Consider the following 21,043-nt stretch of genomic DNA (forward strand, 5'->3'; position numbering starts at 1 on the left):
AATAAAAGTTTGACCCTGTTTAAATGTTGGGTGATCTATGCATTGTACGTTATAAACGCTCTGTAATACTGCCATTACTATTGTGGTGTACCATATTGAGGTGTCAATAAAATAGTTGAAACATAAAAATATATGGGAGAATGTGGATATGAGAACCAGATTGCCTTAGATTTCCTTGCATCAAGAACCAAATTATGCTCTGATAACGAAGTAGAAATTTTTGATAGTTTGTTTTCAAGTTCCTTTCAAAAACTGCTGTCCTATACGTCACGGGCAGAAAAGATTTGTATATCATCAGGAAAGGGGTTGGCATGAAGGCCTGAATAAAAGTGGCCAGAGAAGCAACACATATATTAAATGAAATAGGGGCAAACATTTACCCCCGTGGGACCCCAAATGATAAAAAATAAGTGGTCCATGTCTGAAGCGAAAAATAAGACTGAAGCCAGTCGCTCTCAAATATGTCAGTAGGCGGGTGTGATTGACCATAAGGCAGAGCTGAAATCTAATTGGGTTAAGATCACATTCTGTCCAGCATTAAGATAGCAAATTACTTTGTAAACCGCTTGAAGCTGTTCACCAGGTTAGGTGGTATATATGAAATAACGATAAGCAATGTCATTAACCATAGAAAATAATATCGTTTTCACATTTGTCCCTCAGGATTATTTGGGGTGAAAGGAATTATTTGAATTTCAGGACCAAAATAGTTATGAATCACTTTCTCACATAGTTTTGCTCAAAAGGTAAACTCAGTAATTTGCCAAAAATTCAACAAAAAACTATGGTCTGATCAGATTTTTTTCAAATGTGGTCTAATCACAGAGCACTTTCATAACTGTGGAACAATACAGGTTAGCATTAATAAGGTCCATGGATATAGAGCTAAGAATAGTACAGTAATCTTTGATCAACCAAGCCAAAGCACAGTCATGGACTGAACCGAATGGACACATCCTTGTGAGGAGTTTCTGAAAACTCTAATAGTTCAGGAAAACAAAGGTAGATAATGAAATACAGTTATATGAGGTGAAAGGCAATCTGAAGACATGGCAGGATGGACACAGGAAGTAGGGAAAAGGAGTAGACAGTGAGAGGAGACAAATCTTGGAGACTGACCAACTTGTCTACCAAGTATTGTTCAAAGTCTTCAGGAGAAAACTTAAACATGGAAGAGAGTTTTCAACTTCTTTCTAGAGATCCATGAGGCCTTTACTTCCCATAGATAGCTCAGCAGACTCCTCTCACACATTCTATAAAATGCTTTGGGATATTTAAAAGGTACATACTAAGAATATAGCTTATTGAAATAGCTTACTGAAGGCACCACAATCATCTTAACAGAGTCACCCCTGCCTCACCGTGATGCAGCTAATGTGATGCACTTTGAAGTTGAAGAACTAACGTTTTGACTATTTTCTCCATATTAAACTACATTATACTCTCCACATCATTGGATATTTTAATTTAAATCCCAAAGGGCTGACTGGAAGTCATACTCATCTCTATCTGCCTGACTACAATAATCACTGGTAGGCATGATTTCAGATTTACTCCACAGAAATTTTGTGAATTCACTAATAAGCAAAATTAGAGAACCTAACAAATCCTGTGGTTTTGATAGGAAAACCAACACTATATCACTATTTCCTGTCAATTTATACTCAAAATCCTCAAAACGTAGCCCCCCTCCCCGTACAGAACCCAATATGATGCCTTAAATAATTAGGTAACTGGATGAAACATGCTGGTATTCTGTGTTTGATTTATATTGTTTAGTATTCCCTGCTTATTCTCCCAGTTATAATACACACTGTTTTATATTGTAGACTTAATTAGAGGACCACGTAATATATTTCTTCTTTTGTATTTCTTATGAGATAGATGTTGTAATTGTTTTTCTTAATTTATTCTTTACTGCTTTTCAAGCTGTGCTTGGACTTAATATTTGAAATTTCATAAATTAAATAAACACCTTACCCGGCTATGGCCTAATTATGTTGATACCAACAGTATAGGCTCTAGGGCAGTGTTTCTCAACCCACTCCTTGAAACACACCTAGCTGGTCAGGTTTTCAGGATACCTACAATGAATATGAATAAAGACAGATCTGCATACAATAGAAGTAATGAATGCAAATTTATCTCAGGCATATTCATCGTGAAAATCCTGAAAACTTGACTGGCTAGATGTGTCCCTAGTACTGGGTTGAGAACCCCTGCTCTACTGTGATATTGAACCAGGGGCATAGCTAGGTGGGGCCACGGGCGCATGGGCCCCCACAAATTAAGCCCTGCCCCCCCTCTACTTTGGACCCCCCCTCCCCGCTGCCAGGTACCTTTGCTGGCAGAGGTCCCAAACCCCCACCAGCCGAAGTCTTCTTCAGCGCTGGTAGACTCCGGCACCTTCGCTGATGATCTGTTTCTGACTCCTGACATCCTGTGTGCACGGCCTGCACGGGGCTACATACAGGACCTGCACGGAGGACGTCAGGAGTCAGAAACAGATCAACAGCGAAGGCGCCGAAGTCGACCGGTGCTGAAGAAGACCTTGGCTGGGGGGGGGGGGGGGGGTTGGGGACCCCCGCCAGCAAAGGTACCTGGCGGGCGGGAGGGGGGTCCAAAGTGCCTGGGGGAGGCGGGCTAAACTGTGTCTCCCCCCCCCCCCCCCCCCACGATTTCTGATTGACTACACTTTTGTCCTTTAGATTGTAAGCACCTTTGAGCAGGGACTGTCCTTCTTTGTTATTTGAACAGCGCTGCGTAACCCTGGTAGCGCTCTAGAAATGTTAAATAGTAGTAGTAGTAGTAACCGATGAGGACAATGGTTTCTGATATTTGATGTGTGAGATTTATATATATTGCTTTTGAAATTTGAAATGCTGCACCTATAATCAACCATTATAAGTATAAATAAATCACATTACTTATTTGATTTATATTATATGGAGATTAAGGGGGGAATTCATCAAGCTGCAGTAAAAGATCACCTTTTACTGCACCTTGATTCCCCATGGGATTCATCAACCTGCAGGATCCCAGTACTGCAGGTTGCCGAATCCTGTGATAAAAGAATAACGCTGCGTGCAAGCCACCTTGCAAACAGCATTATTCTATGTGCCCAGGAGTATCTTGCCACACAGACGTAGCCCGATGCTTCCGGATCCAATATGCACAGGGCTGGGGAGCTGCAAATAATGCCTCCCCCCATTCAAGTCCTCTCAGGCACCATCTTCCCTCTTGGTACATCCCCTCTTCTGAAAATAGTCTCCATAAATCTACCTCTGTCCTTTTGACAAAGATGTATGGAGAAGTTCCCCATTGCCCCATCCTTTTTGGCTAATTGCTGAATACATTCCTGAGAATGTAGGATAAAACAAGTCTGAAAGACCTGAGTCTCCTGCAACAAATGAACATCATTTTACCATTTTATGCTTTCATATTTGTTTGATTATACTTAATTTAGCTCTACATTGCTGCAGGTGATTATATTCAATTTATCCCTACACTATTGCAGGCTTTTGGAACAGTGTTATACAATACTTTTTTAAGAAAGCACAATCTGACCCATCTAATAACGGTTACTTTGTTTTGAAAGAATATAAGCTAATTTAAATAAACAAACTTAGAATATCACTGGTATATATAGCCCTTTTTTTTCTAATAATCAGTACTTGATAAACATGGGCACAAATGACAATCATTTTCAAGAGCTGACTCTACAATCTAGAGGTCTGAAATGTAAACTGTCGATCCCAGTTTGTCCAACTGTGGGAATAACAATATTCCTTACTCTTAAACCTTTCTGTTTACTAACAGAGATTTTGTGAAATAACATGATTCACAGTGATGGGGAGCCAAAAAGGCAGGAAGTGTGGGCAGTCCTACAGTTTTCAGAATCTAAAATACCAGTTGAGTGTATCTATTTTTCTGGTTACGCGTACAAATATTTAAAGTTTAGAAGTATCACATAATGGAAGATTATTCATGCACTGCTGTGGCAAAAACATTTGTACAGCAAGTAAAAAGTATGGCTCTTATTACAGCATAGATAAACTAGAACCACTTTGCAAGCCATAGATAATCAATCCATTAACATGTTCAAGGCAGCATGCATGTTTACAAATACGTTTATACCTAAGAACAAGATTATTTTAGTATAATACCTTACAAATACAAAATACTTGCATGTACACTTAAAAACTAAGGGCCCTGTTTACTAAGCTGTGCTGTAGGCACACTAGCGTTTTAGCATGCGCTAACGCTAGAGACACCCATATATTCCTATGGGTGTCTCTACCATTAGTGTGTGCTAATTATTAGCATGTGCTAAAAGCTCTAGCATACCTTAGTAAACAGGGCCCTAAGTTATAAACTTCAATCCAAAATATGAAAATCTATAGCTTTTTATAGCACCAAAAATATAGCACTTTTAATAGTTCAGTAATATGCAAGTGTTATATCCTCAGTACAACAGCTCTGCCAATGACAACTCCTCTAACTTAAAACTAGTTAAAAATAAACAAAACATCACTACCTCCCTCCTCCAATTCCCCAAAGACTTCATCCCAAGAATATAATATATCAAAGAATGCCTCAATAACTATCGAACACCAAGGTCTCCAACAGATACAATTATGGTTATGTCAGATGCAACACCACCTTGCACTGTGCAGCTTATCAACATTATTTAATGATGACAAATAACGAATCCATTGCAGAAACATAGCCAGGCATTAAAAGAAGTCGGTGCATTAAGTACATCATGCCGGCTCATGAAAACATTTTATCATTACTCACCCCACTGGAGAGGGGCCAGCTGTAGATGTTCGAGAACCAATTGATTAAGGACTCCTTCCACGCTAGCTTTTCCTTCTCGCTTCAGAGATGGGTGAAAAGAAGCTAAGGAAAATTGTATACCAGGGGCAAATTAATCACTGGAGAAAGAAGATGTGGGAAGAGTCATGTATTAGACCTTGATCATCAAAAATGCAACTGAAACATTTCAGTGCTGGCTACGATCACTATCCAGCAGACCAGCTCATGTTGTTAGTCAATGGGTTACATTAATCTCAACCTTCTGTCAAAAGTCTTTAAAATGGTGACCACCACCAGAGTCAACATTACATTACACAGTTCTTATATTCTACCTCCACGAATTCTAGTTCGAGGCAGATTACATGATAAGAAAGGGTCAGAAACAACCATCTGGGAAATACAGAGTAAATAATACACAATATACAAATTCAACCAATCCCAATAGTTCTCTCAAAGTGCAAAAATATCCAAGAAACTAAGGGGCCCTTTTACTAAGCCGTGTAAGCATCTATGCGTGTTCAACATGCGCCAAAATGGAGTTACCGCCCAGCTACCGAATGGCTTTTGTGGTAATTTCATTTTTGGCACATATCCAAAATAATTTTTATTTTCAGATGAGCGTACTGGGCGCACGCCAAGCGGCATTTCACACGTGTTGGTCATTACCTCCCGGTTAATGCGTGAGACCTTACTGCTAAATCAATGGCTAGCAGTAAGGCCTCAGACCCAAAATGGACATGCGGCAATTTTCATTTTGCTGCACGTCCATTTTCAGCAAAAATAAACGGGCATTTTTTTTACAGGTGCCCTGAAAAATGATTCTGTGCGTGCCTAAAACACGCACCTACAGTACCGCAGGCCATTTTTCTGTGCACCTTTGTAAAAGGGCCCTAAATTAATGCAATAAACTAGTTAGATTGTTCTAAATAAACTTAGGGCCCCTTTTACTAAGCTGCGCTAAAAAGTGGCTGGCGCTGATGTCAGTGTGTGGATTTCCCAAATGCTGCAGCCACTTTTAGCGCAGTGGGAAAATGGCCACATGTGTATCTTTTTCTGTAATGAGCACATGCTCATTTCCCAATTAGCGCATTTCCATTACCGTGGAAGCCCTTACCGACCCTTATTTTGTAAGCTCTAAGGGCTCCCGCGCTAACCCTGTGCTAATTGGGCAGCGTATGACAAAGAGGCATATTTTCAAAGCACTTAGCCTTCCAAAGTTCCATAGGTTTCTATGGAACTTTGGAAGGCTAAGTGCTTTGAAAATATGCGTATACTACCTGATTAGCGCATGGCATGCCTACTCTCTGCCCACTGACATGCCTCCCGCACTACAAAATGAAAACTATTTTTTAGCATGGGATTAGTGTGCACTGAATGGCACACAAATGCAGGGCGCCTCAGCACTTCCCATTGGAGTCTTTTTGGCATATGGTAGGTATATGCTAGTGCCTACTGTGGCTTAGTAAAAAGGCTCCATAGTTCTTCAATCAGAAGGTGTTAATAGAAGATCAAAAACATAACTTCTCAAGTGGACTACATTAGCTCATAAGATATTGGAATGTCTGTTCTGCTGCTTGAAAAGAAAATTGCACAAAGAAAGCTCTAACAGATTTCACTCCTTTGTGTGTTGGAAATGCTAGTTTTAATTGGTTCCTAGTTCCATATTTTAAGTGCAAAAATTTAATTAAGTTAAACATATAGGGTGGTGTGGTTTCTTGAATTATTTTAAATATCAAATTAATAAAAATAATGAAATAAAAATATTTTACCCACAAAAATGGCCTTTTCTAAAATTATATCCCTATTTAAACGTATCTGCCTGGTAGGAAGGAAGGAAGGAAGGAAAAGGGAAAGGATTTGATATACCACATTTCTGTGGTTAACATCAAAGTGGTTTACATATTTTATACAGGTACTTTTTCTGTCTCTACTGGGATCTCAATTTAAGGGATCTTTTTTTTTTTGTAGATGTAATCCCAGAGGAAAGAGGTTAGCAAATGCAAGCAAAATACAATGTGAATATTGTGCATGCAAAAGAACAGGTGTAAATTTGTACATGTACTTTGCATGGGGTAATTTCCAAAAACGAATGCAACCTATGTATACCTGCTGCATAAGTTAGGCAGCCTCTTATAAATTTATCTTCTAGACCATAGATCTTTATTAGGGCCAGAAACAGCACTGTGGATTTTCAGATAACAATCAACATCAGGAAGGAGAGCAAAATTCCTCATCACTGTCACGCTTCTCCCGGAAGCACTGGGTTGTGAGCCCTTGGACCACTGCCGTGGAGCGGCAGTGGCAGGCAAAATCACCTCCAAACCAGAGACAAGGCAAAACAGGACTGGAACCCCAGACTGGAGTACTGAACTGGAACACACTGCACTGGTACGCACTGAACTGGAACACACTGGACAGGAACACACGGGACTGGACCTAGGCTTCACCTACACATAGCCGCCGTTCCCCAGGGGGTTGAGCCCCTGGGCGCAGGCAGCCGGCAGGACTTGGAGGAAAACTGGTACTGGAACTAGCAGGCAGGAACACCAGGAATCAGGATTCAGAAGTGCCCACAGGCACTTAGACAAAAGCAGGGCAGACAGGGTTCAGAAGTGCCCACAGGCACCTAGACAAAAGCAAGGCATACAGGGGTGCAGGGCTATGGCTGGAGCTCCAGTAGCTGAGAAATACAGGCAGAGAACAGGACTATGGCTGAAGCTCCAGTAGCTAGAAATACAGGCAGGGAGCAGAGCAATACTGAAAGCTGCCAAGCAGCCACTAAGAAAGAAACCCAAGCCAGGAATACAGACCAAGAGGCAAGATTAGGAAATAAGCAATAGAACTAAAACTAGCTACACACAGACTAACTAGACTAAAGCTACACCCAAGCTAACTAGATTCAAGCAAGAAACTCAGACTAGAACTGGACTAGGCAGAAGTGCACAGCGCACCCCAACATACCAGGGACCTTAGACGATGCAAAGGCAAACACAGAAGTTTCCAAATGGCTAATAAGCCCAGCAGCAGCTGTGACTCACTGCAGCAATCACAAGGCAGCTACGGGTGCTGTGCAGGCATAAACAAGAAAGACAAGTCTGGCAGCCTGGAAGATCCGGACCGGACTGGGCTGAAGTGTGGAAAGGGTAGGGACAGCAAGACAGTCCATGGCAGCCACCGGTTCTGGCCACCAGAAGGCGAGAGGAGCACAAACCAAGAAGCAGGGAGAAAGCATACTGAAGCATAGAGAGGCTCAACATACACAGGTGCAGCACAGAGGAGCAATCAGAGCCATGCTGGAAGCAGCCAGCGTACAGAGACAGAGACAGAGCTAACTTAGAAAGGACAGACAGAAGCAGGGCTTTTTTTGAGGGGGTACTGAGTATCGGCACCTTTTCCATTCTCTGCTAAAAGTGACCTATGGACCCCAAGTTTTAATGAAAAAGCTCAGGCTCTACATACCAATTCTGCCTTGCCATAAATGCTGTGACTGGTTGCAGGGGGCCTGGCTTTTGTGGGTTGTGTCCCTCAGTTATCACCCCACCCCTGAAGGGTGGCCTAGCATTTGAGTACCGGCACCTTTTTTGCTAGAAAAAATGCACTGGACAGAAGCCAGCTTAGAAGCCGCCCGCCAGAAATAAGGTAAGCCTGAGAGGGGTCACGACCACAGACGTGACAATCACAGGGAGATGTTTTCCTTGTTCTTTTTTAAAGTACCATATGATACAGAACATGAAGAAGCAGCAAACAAGCACAAGGTATCACAAATTATAGCAAAATATTTACAAGGGGAAACACCAAGATAAGAACATAAGAACAGCCATACTGGGTCAGACCAATGGTCCATCTAGCCCAGTATCCTGTGTCCAATATTCTCCAATACAGATCACAAGTACCTGGCAGAAACCCAAATAGTAGCAACATTCCATGCTACTAATCCCAGGGCAAACAGTGGCATCCCAATGTCTATCCTAATAGCCGAACATGGACTTTTCCTCCAGGAACTTGTCCAAACCTTTTTTAAACCCAGATATGCTAACCACTGTTACCACATCCTCTGGCAAGAAGTTCTATAGCTTAACTATTAACTGAGTGAAAAAGAAATATTTCCTCCTACTTGTTTTAAGAGTATTTCCATGTAACTTCATTGAGTGTCCCCTAGTGACTTCTACTCATTCTCAAAGCTGAATAGCCCTAAACTCTAGTCTTTCCTCATATGAGAGCAGTTCCATCCACTTTATCATTTTGGTCGCTCTTCTTTGAACATTTTCTAATTCCGCTATATCTTTTTTGAGAAATGGCGACCAGAATTGAACGTAATACTCAAGGTTAGTTTGCACCATGGAGCGATACAAAGGCATTTATTTATTTATTTATTGGGATTTATTAATTGCCTTTATGAAGAGATTCGCCCAAGGCGATGTACAGCAGGTACAGTTTAACATAAAACTTACAATTTTGTTAACAGTATAACACATAAATACATGCATTATAGTATTCTTGGTATTATTTACCATTCCTTTCCTAATAATTCCTAGCATTGTTTGCTTTTTTGGCCACTGCTGCACAATGGACAGAAGATTTCACTGTATTGTCTACAATGAAACCCAGATCTTTTTCTTCGGTGCTTAGTCCTAAGGTCAACCCTAGCATCAGGTAACTATGATTTGGATTATCCTCCCCAATGTGCATCACTTTGCATTTGTCCATATTAAATTTCATCTGCCATTTGGATGCCCAATCTTCCAATTTCCTAAATCCTTTCAGTCCGCATAAATGGAGAGAATATCTGCCTACTTACTTCTGTAAGTGAAATATGATCATTCCAGAAAACAGGACAACTTTGATTCAATAATAAGAACAATACTGTTCTGCATCACCACCCCAATATATACACTTAAAAAGTAAAACAAAGAAGTCAAACCACAGTTTTGTCTTGCAGAAATATTCTAATATCTACTCATACCCTAGCTAAGATAATATTTAACCATCTCTCCGTACTCATTTGCAACTTTCTTTAAATCAGTCACCTTAATTTCTAACTCTTCCTACTGTCTTACCTATCTATATGTTACATCTTTGCTTTACCCTTCACTATCAATTATAATGCTCTATTAATTACTTATTGTGTTCACATTGTAAGTAGTATACCATACCATACTTTATGCATACATTATACAATCCCATCCCTCATTCACTGCCAGCAAGTTGCGGATAGTCTTTTCGAGAGGACATAATTTAAAGAAAATACTCAGCCCTGTACTGTTAAAATATAAACAGAACACCACCACAACCAATGGTCATTTCAAATATGGCAGGTGTAGTACATGTGACATCACCATAGAGGGTGAAGAATTTGTAAATCCGGTAGATCAGAAGAAATATTCCATTAGATCTAACACAAATTGCAGATCGGATTTTGTGATTTACATATTGCGGTGTCCTTGCAACAAGTTTTACGTGGGTAAAACCACAAGGAAATTACGCACTCGAATGGTGGAACATAAATCTTGTTTGAAGAGAAACCAAATTGGGTCTCCACTAACAGCACACTGCAGTGTGGTCAGACATGAATTTTTGCAATTCCGCTGCTTTATCACTGATCAAGTAAAGTATAACAGCAGAGGGGGAGACAGAGCAAAACGCCTCCCACAATTAGAACAACACTGGATATAGAGGTTACACACTTTGGAACCCTATGGTCTGAATACAACTATACAATGGGCAACCTTTTTTTCAACCCTTAAAGACAGCATCCCTTTAATTGTTGCGAGTGGAATATCCCTTTAAATTTCCAACCAATAGCTGCTGTCTTGAATTAATGAGCGTTCGCTCAAATCGTCACAATTTTTAAATGTGTTCTGGCAACAGCAGAGAGAAGACATGCCGCATTTAAACAAGTAAGATTACACTTTTTTTTTTATTTTGCTTACACCTTTTTCAGTAGTAGCTCAAGGTGAGTTACATTCAGGTACACTGGATATTTCTCTGTCCCAGAAGTTTGTACCTGAGGCAATGGAGGGTTAAGTGACTTGCTCAAGATCACAAGGAGCAACAGTGAGATTTGAACTGGCCACCTCTGGATTGCAAGACCGGTGCTCTAACCACTAGGCCACTCCTCCACTCTGCATCATATTGGGCAGTGAATTTGGGACCTTTTGATGATCAGAGTCTGATGTGGTTTAAACTAAAGAGCAAGCGTGAGGTCCAGTGTACAGAATCTTGCCGCATAGCTATATATATTACACAAATAATAGGTACAGTGAGTAAATGCTAGCTGGACTGACATGGTCTCATTCATTTTATAGATAAAAGACAAAGAGCACAAGTGAGCATAATCACGAGGTTCTCCTTGAAAAAGCCGACACAGCGAAACGGGACCTTGTCAGAAAACGAAGATAAGTGCTATATGCTAACTTTATAATAACGTTAGAAATGAAAAATTTATATAAAGTAAAAAAATATATTAAAAAATTAATAATAAAACAGAGGTTTTAACCGATGAAGAGTCATATAAGACATTGAAATAGTGACCAGGGACAAAGAGAGGCTTTCCTCCTTTAATTACTATAATTAGTGAGCACCATGGGACAACACCCACTGAGTAGGTATTTGCACAGTCCATCTAGTCTGCCCATCAAGGTGGTCAGAGTTGAATCCAACACTCTGCGTAGGTTCCACTTCTTCATGGTTAAACACTGGTATATTAAATTTCTGCCTCTCCTTGCTAATTTTAGGACACAGACTATAAATATTTGCCCAGCCCGGATCCTACTTCCCAACTACTGGAACTGATGTTGAAACACACTCCAGTATTGATCCTGATCTCTTTTTTGCCATTTATGGGACCCACACCGTGGAAGTCAGCCCAGCATTGGTCTTACTTTTCAACCGTTGAAGCTACCAAATAACACTCCAGTTATGAGGTCATTCAAGTTTTGCTTTAATTGGATTCCATCCTTTTCTACATAATGTTCCTCTGTATTTATCCCACGCATTCTTGAATTCCGTCACCAATTTTCTCTTCACAACCTCCTGTGGGAAGGCATTACAGATATCCACCGCCCTCAAACAGGGGAGGCGGCACCTTGGCACTCTCCTTTCCTCCCCACACACTACAGTCCAAAATATCAGGACTTGACAAATCATCCAAGAAGAAAAGTGGATTTCTTATGGCCGCAGCATTCTACTAATTACATATGTTAACGCATTTTACATTATCATGCAATTGCATTCATACATGCAACTTACAAGCAATTAAATACACTGATCCTTATTGATCTTCTATCTAGAGCATGTCATGGCAGGTGTTCTAGCCTTTGAGTCACACAGCTCCAACTTTACTGGGGAAGAACATTATCTGTCCCGTCTGGCCATAGACCGTAGAAGTGCCAAGGCACTACCATCACTTCCTTCATCAGGGGTTGCCATAAAACCACATTCCCCTCCTTAACTGTTGACACTTTTCTTGATGCCTTCAGACCCCCCCCCCCCCCCATGCTGTCTAAGTTTGGGGTAGGCACCGCTGTCCTTCTGTTAGTCTGGCACTGCCCCCCCCCCCCCCCCCCATAGAATAGGGGAACTGCCTCTGGTCTATGACAGAATCCATGTCACTGCTAGCATGTGATAAAACAACTTCACATTTGATCACTGTTTAAGCTTGATTTGGTCTTAACATATCACTGTGTGATCTATCAGGCTAGGATCCACTGCCTAATCCTGCAATGTGACCCCTACCTCCTTTGTGCAAGGGTGGGTGAGCCATTGGAGCAGCAGAAAAAAATGGTGATTGCACTCTTGCAAACGCCCCTCTTTATGCCCCTAGTGGCCCACCCTCTTTAACTCGCCTCTTGGACTTCCCTGTAGCTATCCCTCCCCTTCTATAATCTCGCCTTCCTCCTATTTTCTTATTCTCCTTCCTGCCTGCCAAGATCCTCTTATGTTCCCTTCCAAATCTCCAGCCCTTACTTTCTAACCTGCCTCCCTACTTATTGCCCCCACCTCCCTGAACCTTTTCCTTAGTTATGCTGTGCCGCCACCCATTTGTGCACTTGACCCCCTAAGTGGTTAGGTCAGCTCGTTAAAAAGGACAGGTGGCAACTTGGCACTCCCTTTTCCTTCCCACACATTTGGAGCATCAGGTAAACATGGTGAATCCACCCTTGCAAATGTCCCTCTTTATGCCCCTTTAACCCACTTTTTGGACTTCCTTGTAGCTACCCTTCCCCTTCTATGACCTCGCCTACCTCCTAATTGTCCTTCCTGCCTGACTAGATCTTCTCATGTTCCAAAGTCTCCAGCTCTTCCTTTCTAATCTGCCTCCCTACTTATTGCCCTCTACCCCCAGACCTTTTTCCTTAGGTGTTTGTGTGCCTGACTCTCCTAAACACTTAGGTCAGCTCCTTTCTGTAAAGAAGTATTTCCTGACATTGCTCCTAAGTTGCCTACCCTACAACCTCAACTCATGACCTCTAGTTCTACACTTTCCCATCTCTTCAAAAGATTAGCTTACATATTAATACCGTTTAAGCATTTAAACATCTGCATCATACCCCCCATCCCTAATTTCCTCTGGGGTATACATATTGAGGTCTTCAAGTTTCTTCTCATACATCTTTTGGCACAAGCCCCATATAATTTTTGATGCCCTCCTCTGAATCACCTCAAGTCTTTTCATGTCCTTAGCGAGATAAGGCTTCCAAAATAAAACACAATTGTCTAAACTGGGCCTCACCAACAACTTGTACAAAGGCATTAACACCTCCTTCCTTCTACAGGATACGCCTCTCTCTCTCTCTATGCAGTCTAGCATCCTTCTGGATGCTAGCCACTGTCTTTTCACATGATTTTGCTGTCTTAAGATCCTCTGACACTATCACACTACTACTAATCATTTCTATAGCGCTACTAGACGTACACAGCGCTGTACACATTACACAAAGGTAATTTCTCTTTCCCTAGGGGGCTCACAATCTAAGTTCTTTTATACCTGGAGCAATGGAGGGTTAAGTGACTTGCCCAAGGTCACAAGGAGCTGCAGTGGAAATCCAACCCAGGTTGCCAGGATCAAAGCCTGCTGCACTAACCATTAGGCTACTCCTCCACTGATGCTGTGCTATGCTAGTAATCTGTCATATTATTTGGGTGCTCAGATGCAATTATAGAATAGGATCTCATTGCGCTGCATTGGAAGCCTAAAGCATTTTGAGAAACAAAAGGCATCAAAAAGGAAATGTGTTTCAATGGAGGATTATTTTGTTGAAATAACTTTTTCTTTTTAAATCAAACTCTGGAATTGCCCTTAAATATCAGGTGACCTACTAGAGTGAGATGACTTTTTTTTTCACTTTAGGCTCCAGTTACTTGTATATTTGACAAACATAGGAGAAACTCTGCAGAAATACCACAGAATGATCAAAAATTAACACATCACCACTACAAGATAAAAGAAAGTACTGAATCTTAGAGGCACTGGAAACATAACAAAAAAGAGCAATCAATTCAGCACACATGCTTTACAATGAATATAAAGCTAATTCAACATACATTTAACTTGCTAGGGTCAAAAACTATTTTCAGTCATCAGCTATCAAACTACCCTTAAGTACATTCATAAGGGAGAGAGCCAATAATGGTGCAGTTTTAATTTTTTTAAAAACCATTTAAACTGAAAAATAAGTATGAAACCTAACTTCCCTGAGGGAAGAATCAATTTCGGAGGACCAACGGAACAAACACACTGATGCATACTAAATCTTAAGTAGATGTAATGCCACTGAAAACAAAATCCATTTCATGTCAGGAATGCAACACTCTCAAGCCTGGGGAAGAAAATATAAAACCAGTCACATTTTTCATCCTATTAGAGTTTTAAGGACTTAATCGCTCCCTGTCTACGACGTAGTAATTCACTCCAGGCATCTTTCTATTGAAGATAGTTTTTCATGGCACTTATATCAGTTGTTGCATCAATAAATACAGGTACTCAGATATATTCAGTACCTGCTTCAGCATAAATAAATAAGCACTTTTCACAAATAGACATTATACTAATGGAAAGCTTGTATTTAATGATAAATGAATACTGTTTACCACATTTCTCATTTCTAATTTTCAATTTGGGCCTTTTGAACGCTGATTGTGACTATAGCTTTTCAAAAATATACTGGCTGCAATTCTTTTTTAATTCCATTACTTTTTATTTACTTTTGTTTGATAATAAAAATACAACTACAATGAAAAGATACCAACTATCTATACACTAGCTGCTAATAATTCACATTTTGATCACTGGAGTACATAGTTGTTTAGTTTTCTTCACATAGGAATAGACTGTGTCAACACCTCTTTTTTTCCTCTATTGAAACTCCTTCACACTTTCTGTGAAAACAAAATACATTCCGTCAAATGTTCATTTCTAGAGCTGTTGTGGCTTTCCAGATATTAATAACTAATTTAAGTGCTATCATTCATATAAAGTCTAAAGATTTCTAAAACTAAAGATTTCCACACTATGGGCTCCTTTTACTAAGCTGCGGTGAGCACTAGCAGGTGCTTACCACAGCTTAATAAGGCTTTCAGTGGGACATGCTGAGGCAGTCTGTGGTAAGTTCTAAATGAGCATGTGCAAACCACATGCTATTTTTCAGAATTTTTCTCAGATCAGGCATAATCATAGAGTGGACATAACAGCACAAATCAGCACAGCTACAATGGCATGATATCTTCCAATATAATAAAACGCACCCTCAACGTTCTGAGGACAACGTTCTGAAGCCATCTGACGTCACTCCCAGGCTGAAGGGTTCGTGGATTCGTGGTGTGAAGCCTTCAAACCAACCAGCCGTCTCTGCCCCGCCCTCGCGTCAAACGTCATGACGTCGAGGGCGGAAAAAAAAAACCAAACAAATCCGGCAGCGAAGCGTCAGGGAAGGAGGCGGTGCTCCCGACATCTAGCCTTCCCTTCGCTGTGTTCCGCCTTCTTCTGACGACAAGGATGACGTCAAAAGAAGGCGGAACACAGCGAAAGGAAGGCTAGACGTCGGGAGCACCGCCTACTTCCCTGATGCTTCGCTGCCGGAACCGCCACGGAGGTAAATTTAAAAAGAAGAAAAAAAACAAAAAGGGATGTTAGGGGGAGAGAAGAGGGTGGCCAGTAAAGTAGAACAATGGGAGCGGGAGGGCAGGGGAGAAACGACAGCATGGATGCGAAGGGGGGGGGCATGGATGCGAAGAGAGGGGGAGAAGAGGGCGGGTCAGGCTGGGATATGGGAGAGTGAGGAGCATGGATGCAAGGGGGGGTCATGGAAGGGAGAGAGGGGACTTGCTGGAAAAGGATGAATGGAGGCGGCAGGGGACAGAGGAGCATGGATGGGCATGGATTGGGAGGGCAGGGCTCAGGGAGAGAGGGGAATTGCTGGAAAGGGATGAATGGAGGGGGCAGGGGACAGAGGAGCATGGATGGGCATGGATTGGGAGGGCATGACTCAGGGAGAGAGGGGAATTGCTGGATAGGGATGAATGGAGGGGACAGATGGGCATGGATGGATATGGATTGCAGGGCAGGCCTCAGGGAGAGAGGGGAATTGCTGGATAGGGATGAATGGAGGGGCCAGGTGACAGAGGAGCATGGATGGGCATGGATTGGAAGGGCAGGACTCAGGGAGAGAGGAATTGCTGGATAGGGATGAATGGAGGGGACAGATGGGCATGGATGGATATGGATTGCAGGGCAGGGCTCAGGGAGAGAGGGGAATTGCTGGATAGGGATGAATGGAGGGGGCAGGTGACAGGGGAACATGAATGGGCATGGATTGGGAGGGCAGGGCTCAGGGAGAGAGGGGAATTGCTGGAAAAGGATGAATGGAGGGGACAGAGGAGCATGGATGGGCATGGATTGGGAGGGCAGGGCTCAGGGAGAGAGGGAAATTGCTGGATAGGGATGAATGGAGGGGACAGATGGGCATGGATGGATATGGATTGCAGGGCAGGCCTCAGGGAGAGAGGGGAATTGCTGGATAGGGATGAATGGAGGGGACAAGTGACAGAGGAGCATGGATGGGCATGGATTGGGAGGGCAGGGCTCAGGGAGAGAGGGGAATTGCTGGAAAAGGATGAATGGAGGGGGCAGGGGACAGATGGGCATGGATTGGGAGGGCAGGGCTCACACTCTCTCATATACAATGTCTTTCTGACTCTCACTCTCACACACTCTGTCTCACACTGTATCACATTCACTCTCTATGTGCCACACAGTCACTCACACACTCGCTTGGTCTCATACACTCACTCTCACAGAGAATCTGTGTCTCACACACACTCTCTCTCTCGCCCACACACACACACTCTCTCTCACACTGTCTCTCACATACACACTTGCACACACTCTCATTCTCACACACACACTCTCTCATAAACACACTCACACCCAGACTCACTCTCTCTCACACACACTCACACTTTCACTCTGACTCTCAAACAGTCACTCTCACATACACACTCCAAGGAAAACCGTGCTAGCGCCCGTTTCATTTGTGTCAGAAACGGGCCTTTTTTACTAGTAACTGATAAATGCATGACCCCTTATTGTCTACAAAATGAGTGGTGGTAAGGGCTCACATGATAATTTTTGTTAATGGACATGTACAAATGGTAATATTAGCGCTAGAACATGGCTATCCTATATAATAATTCTCACCTCCAACGTTCTATGCGTCTTGCTGCCTGTGTCCGTAGCTTCTTCGGAGTTGGTCTGCTAGGCTCCATAGCCCAGGCTGACGTCACGTAGAACGCCAGAGCCAGAGGAGGAGGGGCAAAAGGGGCAGGGCACAGGGACGGAGGCGGAGCTTGAAAGAGAAACAGAAGCGTTGAGGGGCGGAGTAGCCGAGAGTGTCGCAACCAATGGCAGGGAAAGAAAGGTCAAAGTCCTCCTTGGGCGTGAGCAGAGGGGGCAGAGCCACGGATAGCGTGCTGCTGTGCCGAGCTGGCAGCGGGTGCGCTTGCGCGTTCCTGCGCTGGGTGCGGGGGAGGGGGGACCTCAGGAGGTGGAGTGGTGCTGCAGTACAGCAAAACAGGCGACGGCCACAGCTGCCCATCCAGGCCCCATGGGAGGGTGTATGGGCAGCTGCCACGACTCCTCGGGAGGGAGGAAGGGAGGGACCCTAAAACTCGGAGTGAGGGAGGGGAGGGATCCTGAAAGTCGGAGGGAAGGAGGGGGGAAGGAAGGGAGGGGGGAAGAGGGGCCCCTGGCACACACTCTCATTCTCGCACACACTCTCTCTCTTACAGACACACTCGCACCCAGTCTCTCTCTCTCACAGACACACTCGCACCCAGTCTCTCTCTCTCTCTGTCACACACACTCGCACATTCACTCTCTCTCTCTCTCTCTCACACACACTCTCTCTCAAACATACACACTCCGAGGAAAACCTTGCTAGTGCCCGTTTCATTTGTGTCAGAAACAGACCTTTTTTACTAGTTAATTTATACAATGGTAAAATGGCCATTTTCAGCATTGGTACAAATGGCCTGCATAAGGGCACGAAAGGCCACTTTTTACCGCAGTATGGTAAAAGGATCCCTATTAATTTATAGAAGAACTTATTCTTAGACCTAATACTTGAGATATTCCTGACCATACTTCTGATCAGTATGTGAGCAAAGACAGACAGTGATAGACCATGTGAGAAAGTGTTCCTATATCCAAATAACAAGACCAACATATGTCCTAGATACACATGGAGAACTTAGCAATTTTTACTGGGCTCAGATAATGCCCTGTGACACTCCCCCACCCCCCACTTATATGCAGGCCCATACTTTTTTTCATCATTGTTGACCCAAGTATTTTATAAAATCTAGAGCATGAATTTGGATAGGCCATAACAGCATGTGACAAGGGAAAGGGAAAGGGACATGATATACTGCCTTTCTGTGGTTTTTGCAACTACATTCAAAGTGGTTTACATATTATATACAGGTACTTATTTGTACCTGGGGCAATGGAGGGTTAAGTGACTTGCCAAGAGTCACAAGGAGCTGCAATGGGAATCAAACCCAGTTCCCCAGGATCAAAGTCCGCTGCACTAACCACTAGACCATTCCTCCACTCCAGTCAAGTTTTCTAGTTCTAAACTGCCTTCAATCTCTACCAGATTTATAGCACTCAGAAAGTGGCACTTTCTTCCTCAGAATGTGGTGTAACTGCATACACCTTAATAAGTGAGAACTGTGGAGACCAAATTCCGTTTGCTGCTCCACAAAGTTTGACAGAAAAGAGCTATTCATTCTAGACAGGAATCACAGCTAGGACTTCCAAGCAGCAGACATCAACATCTTCCCAACCAAATTCAAACATTAATAACAAAAGAGCCAATATTCAGCCAGTGACGGGCAGTACTATTGCAGTCCGCCACCAGTGTTACACCTGGATATTCAATGCCACTCTGTTAGCAGCCAATGGAATTGAATATCTGGGTTTTTTTTTTAATGCTAAAAAGTTAACCGGTTATGCCAATATTCAGCACTAACCGGTTAACTTTTTAGCAGTTAAAGATAGGCCTGCTATTTGTGTGGAAGATAAAACCAAAAGGCAGACCTTGTGAAGAACACAGACTATATTACATCAGGGGCAATGGTTACTAACTGGTGTAAAACTTCAAAAGTTACCCTGGATGGTCCAACTTATAAAACATGGCAAGCAAGCAATGCTTCTGTTCCTGGAAACGCTATTGCTTGCCACGTTTTATCAGTTGGATCAGCCAAGGTGACTTTTGAAGTTTTACACCACCTGGAAACCATTACCCCTGATGCAGCCTGTAATTCTGGCAAAACTTGGCCATATCGGAACTGTATGTTGAACTCCTGGCAGCTTTTAATTTACCAATAAAAACTGTGTTCTTTACAAGGTCTGCCTTTTGGTTTTATCTTCCACGCTGAATTTGGCGGACCATCTGTCTAGTTGTTTCCTGCTATTTATGCAGCCTATTTTAACCGGTAAACATGGCCTGTTTGATGCTGAATATCTGCGCTTAACCAGATATTCCCACACAACATAGCCAGTTAGCGGCCAGCCGCTAACTACAGATATTTAGTTGGAGATAACCCACTAACTACAGATATTTAGTTGGAGATAACCAGTAATCTCCTGCTGAATATCTGTGGTTAGGTGCTAAATGCTATTTAACTGGCCAGCAGTTGTACCTGGCCGGTTAAATAGTTTTGAATATTGGCCAGAACTGCCTACAGGGCCCAATTTTTAAACAGATGTTTTAACAAGTAATCAGAGAAATCGCAAATAATTGGATTCTCATTAAAGCAGAATTACAAATCATGATTAAGGGGCTCTTTTACTAATTCACGTAAGCGTCTACGCATGCCCAACACACGCCAAAATAGAGTTACCGCTCAGCTACCAAGTGGCTCTTGCAGTAATTTCATTTTAGGCGCATGTCCTATACATGCGTCCAAAACATATTTTTGGATGAGTGCCAAGTGGCATTTGACACGCATGGGTCATTACCGCCCGGTTACCGTTTGAGACTTTACTGGCAGTAAGGTCTCAGACCCAAAATGGACATGCGGCTATTTTCATTTTGCCATACGTCCATTTTTGGCAAAAACTTTTAAAAAGGCATTTTTACAGGTGCACTGAAAATTGATTCTGCGCATGCCCAAAACACACATCTACACTACTGTAGGCCATTTTTCAGCACGCCTTTGTAAAAGGGCCCCTAGGGGAGCAATTTTCAACACTTTGCATTGCTGTAATGTCTACAGCTTCTTTTAACCTGCAGACCTTTCAAAGGCAAACAACACTGGTGATATTTCTTTGGAAGCTGCCTAGAAAATGTGCTGGTACTAAGACTGGCAGGGTAGAAGCGAACCAGTGCACACATTTGAAAATCAAAATGTATGCATGCCGTTCTCTTCTCTGATCTAAACAATCCCCTGGAAATGTCTGTTTATTCTGGTTGCTTTGAAGTGATACATAAAATTCTTTAAAAAAAAAATAACAGTTTTAAAGTTTGTTTGCACTGTGAACTTGCAATTACTATCCAGAACCCACGAGGATTTCATGAGTTGATAGGTGTGTTATCATTTTAGTTCCCCACTATAAATCATAACTTTAGCATTAACTCAAAAATTCTCTTCAATCATGTCAGACAATTGAAGATTAATGGTTCATGGTTATAACAGTTCTGCTGATGAAATTAATCGGCAAAGA

General features: G+C 42.4%; 1 protein-coding gene across 3 annotated transcripts in view; it reads right to left on the reverse strand.

Moving 5' to 3' along the window:
• The window catches only part of TRAPPC9 (trafficking protein particle complex 9), a 1,491,395-nt gene that overhangs the window by 579,620 nt on the left and 890,732 nt on the right, over positions 1 to 21,043 (reverse strand). For all 3 annotated transcript variants that reach the window (XM_030219557.1, XM_030219566.1, XM_030219550.1), the window contains one exon: positions 4,801 to 4,891. In XM_030219557.1, coding sequence (XP_030075417.1) covers positions 4,801 to 4,891 — 91 coding nt within the window. The remainder of the gene's footprint in view (positions 1 to 4,800; positions 4,892 to 21,043) is intronic.

The sequence above is a fragment of the Microcaecilia unicolor genome, chromosome 1 (genome assembly GCF_901765095.1).
Source record: "Microcaecilia unicolor chromosome 1, aMicUni1.1, whole genome shotgun sequence".
Lineage (NCBI taxonomy): Eukaryota > Metazoa > Chordata > Amphibia > Gymnophiona > Siphonopidae > Microcaecilia > Microcaecilia unicolor.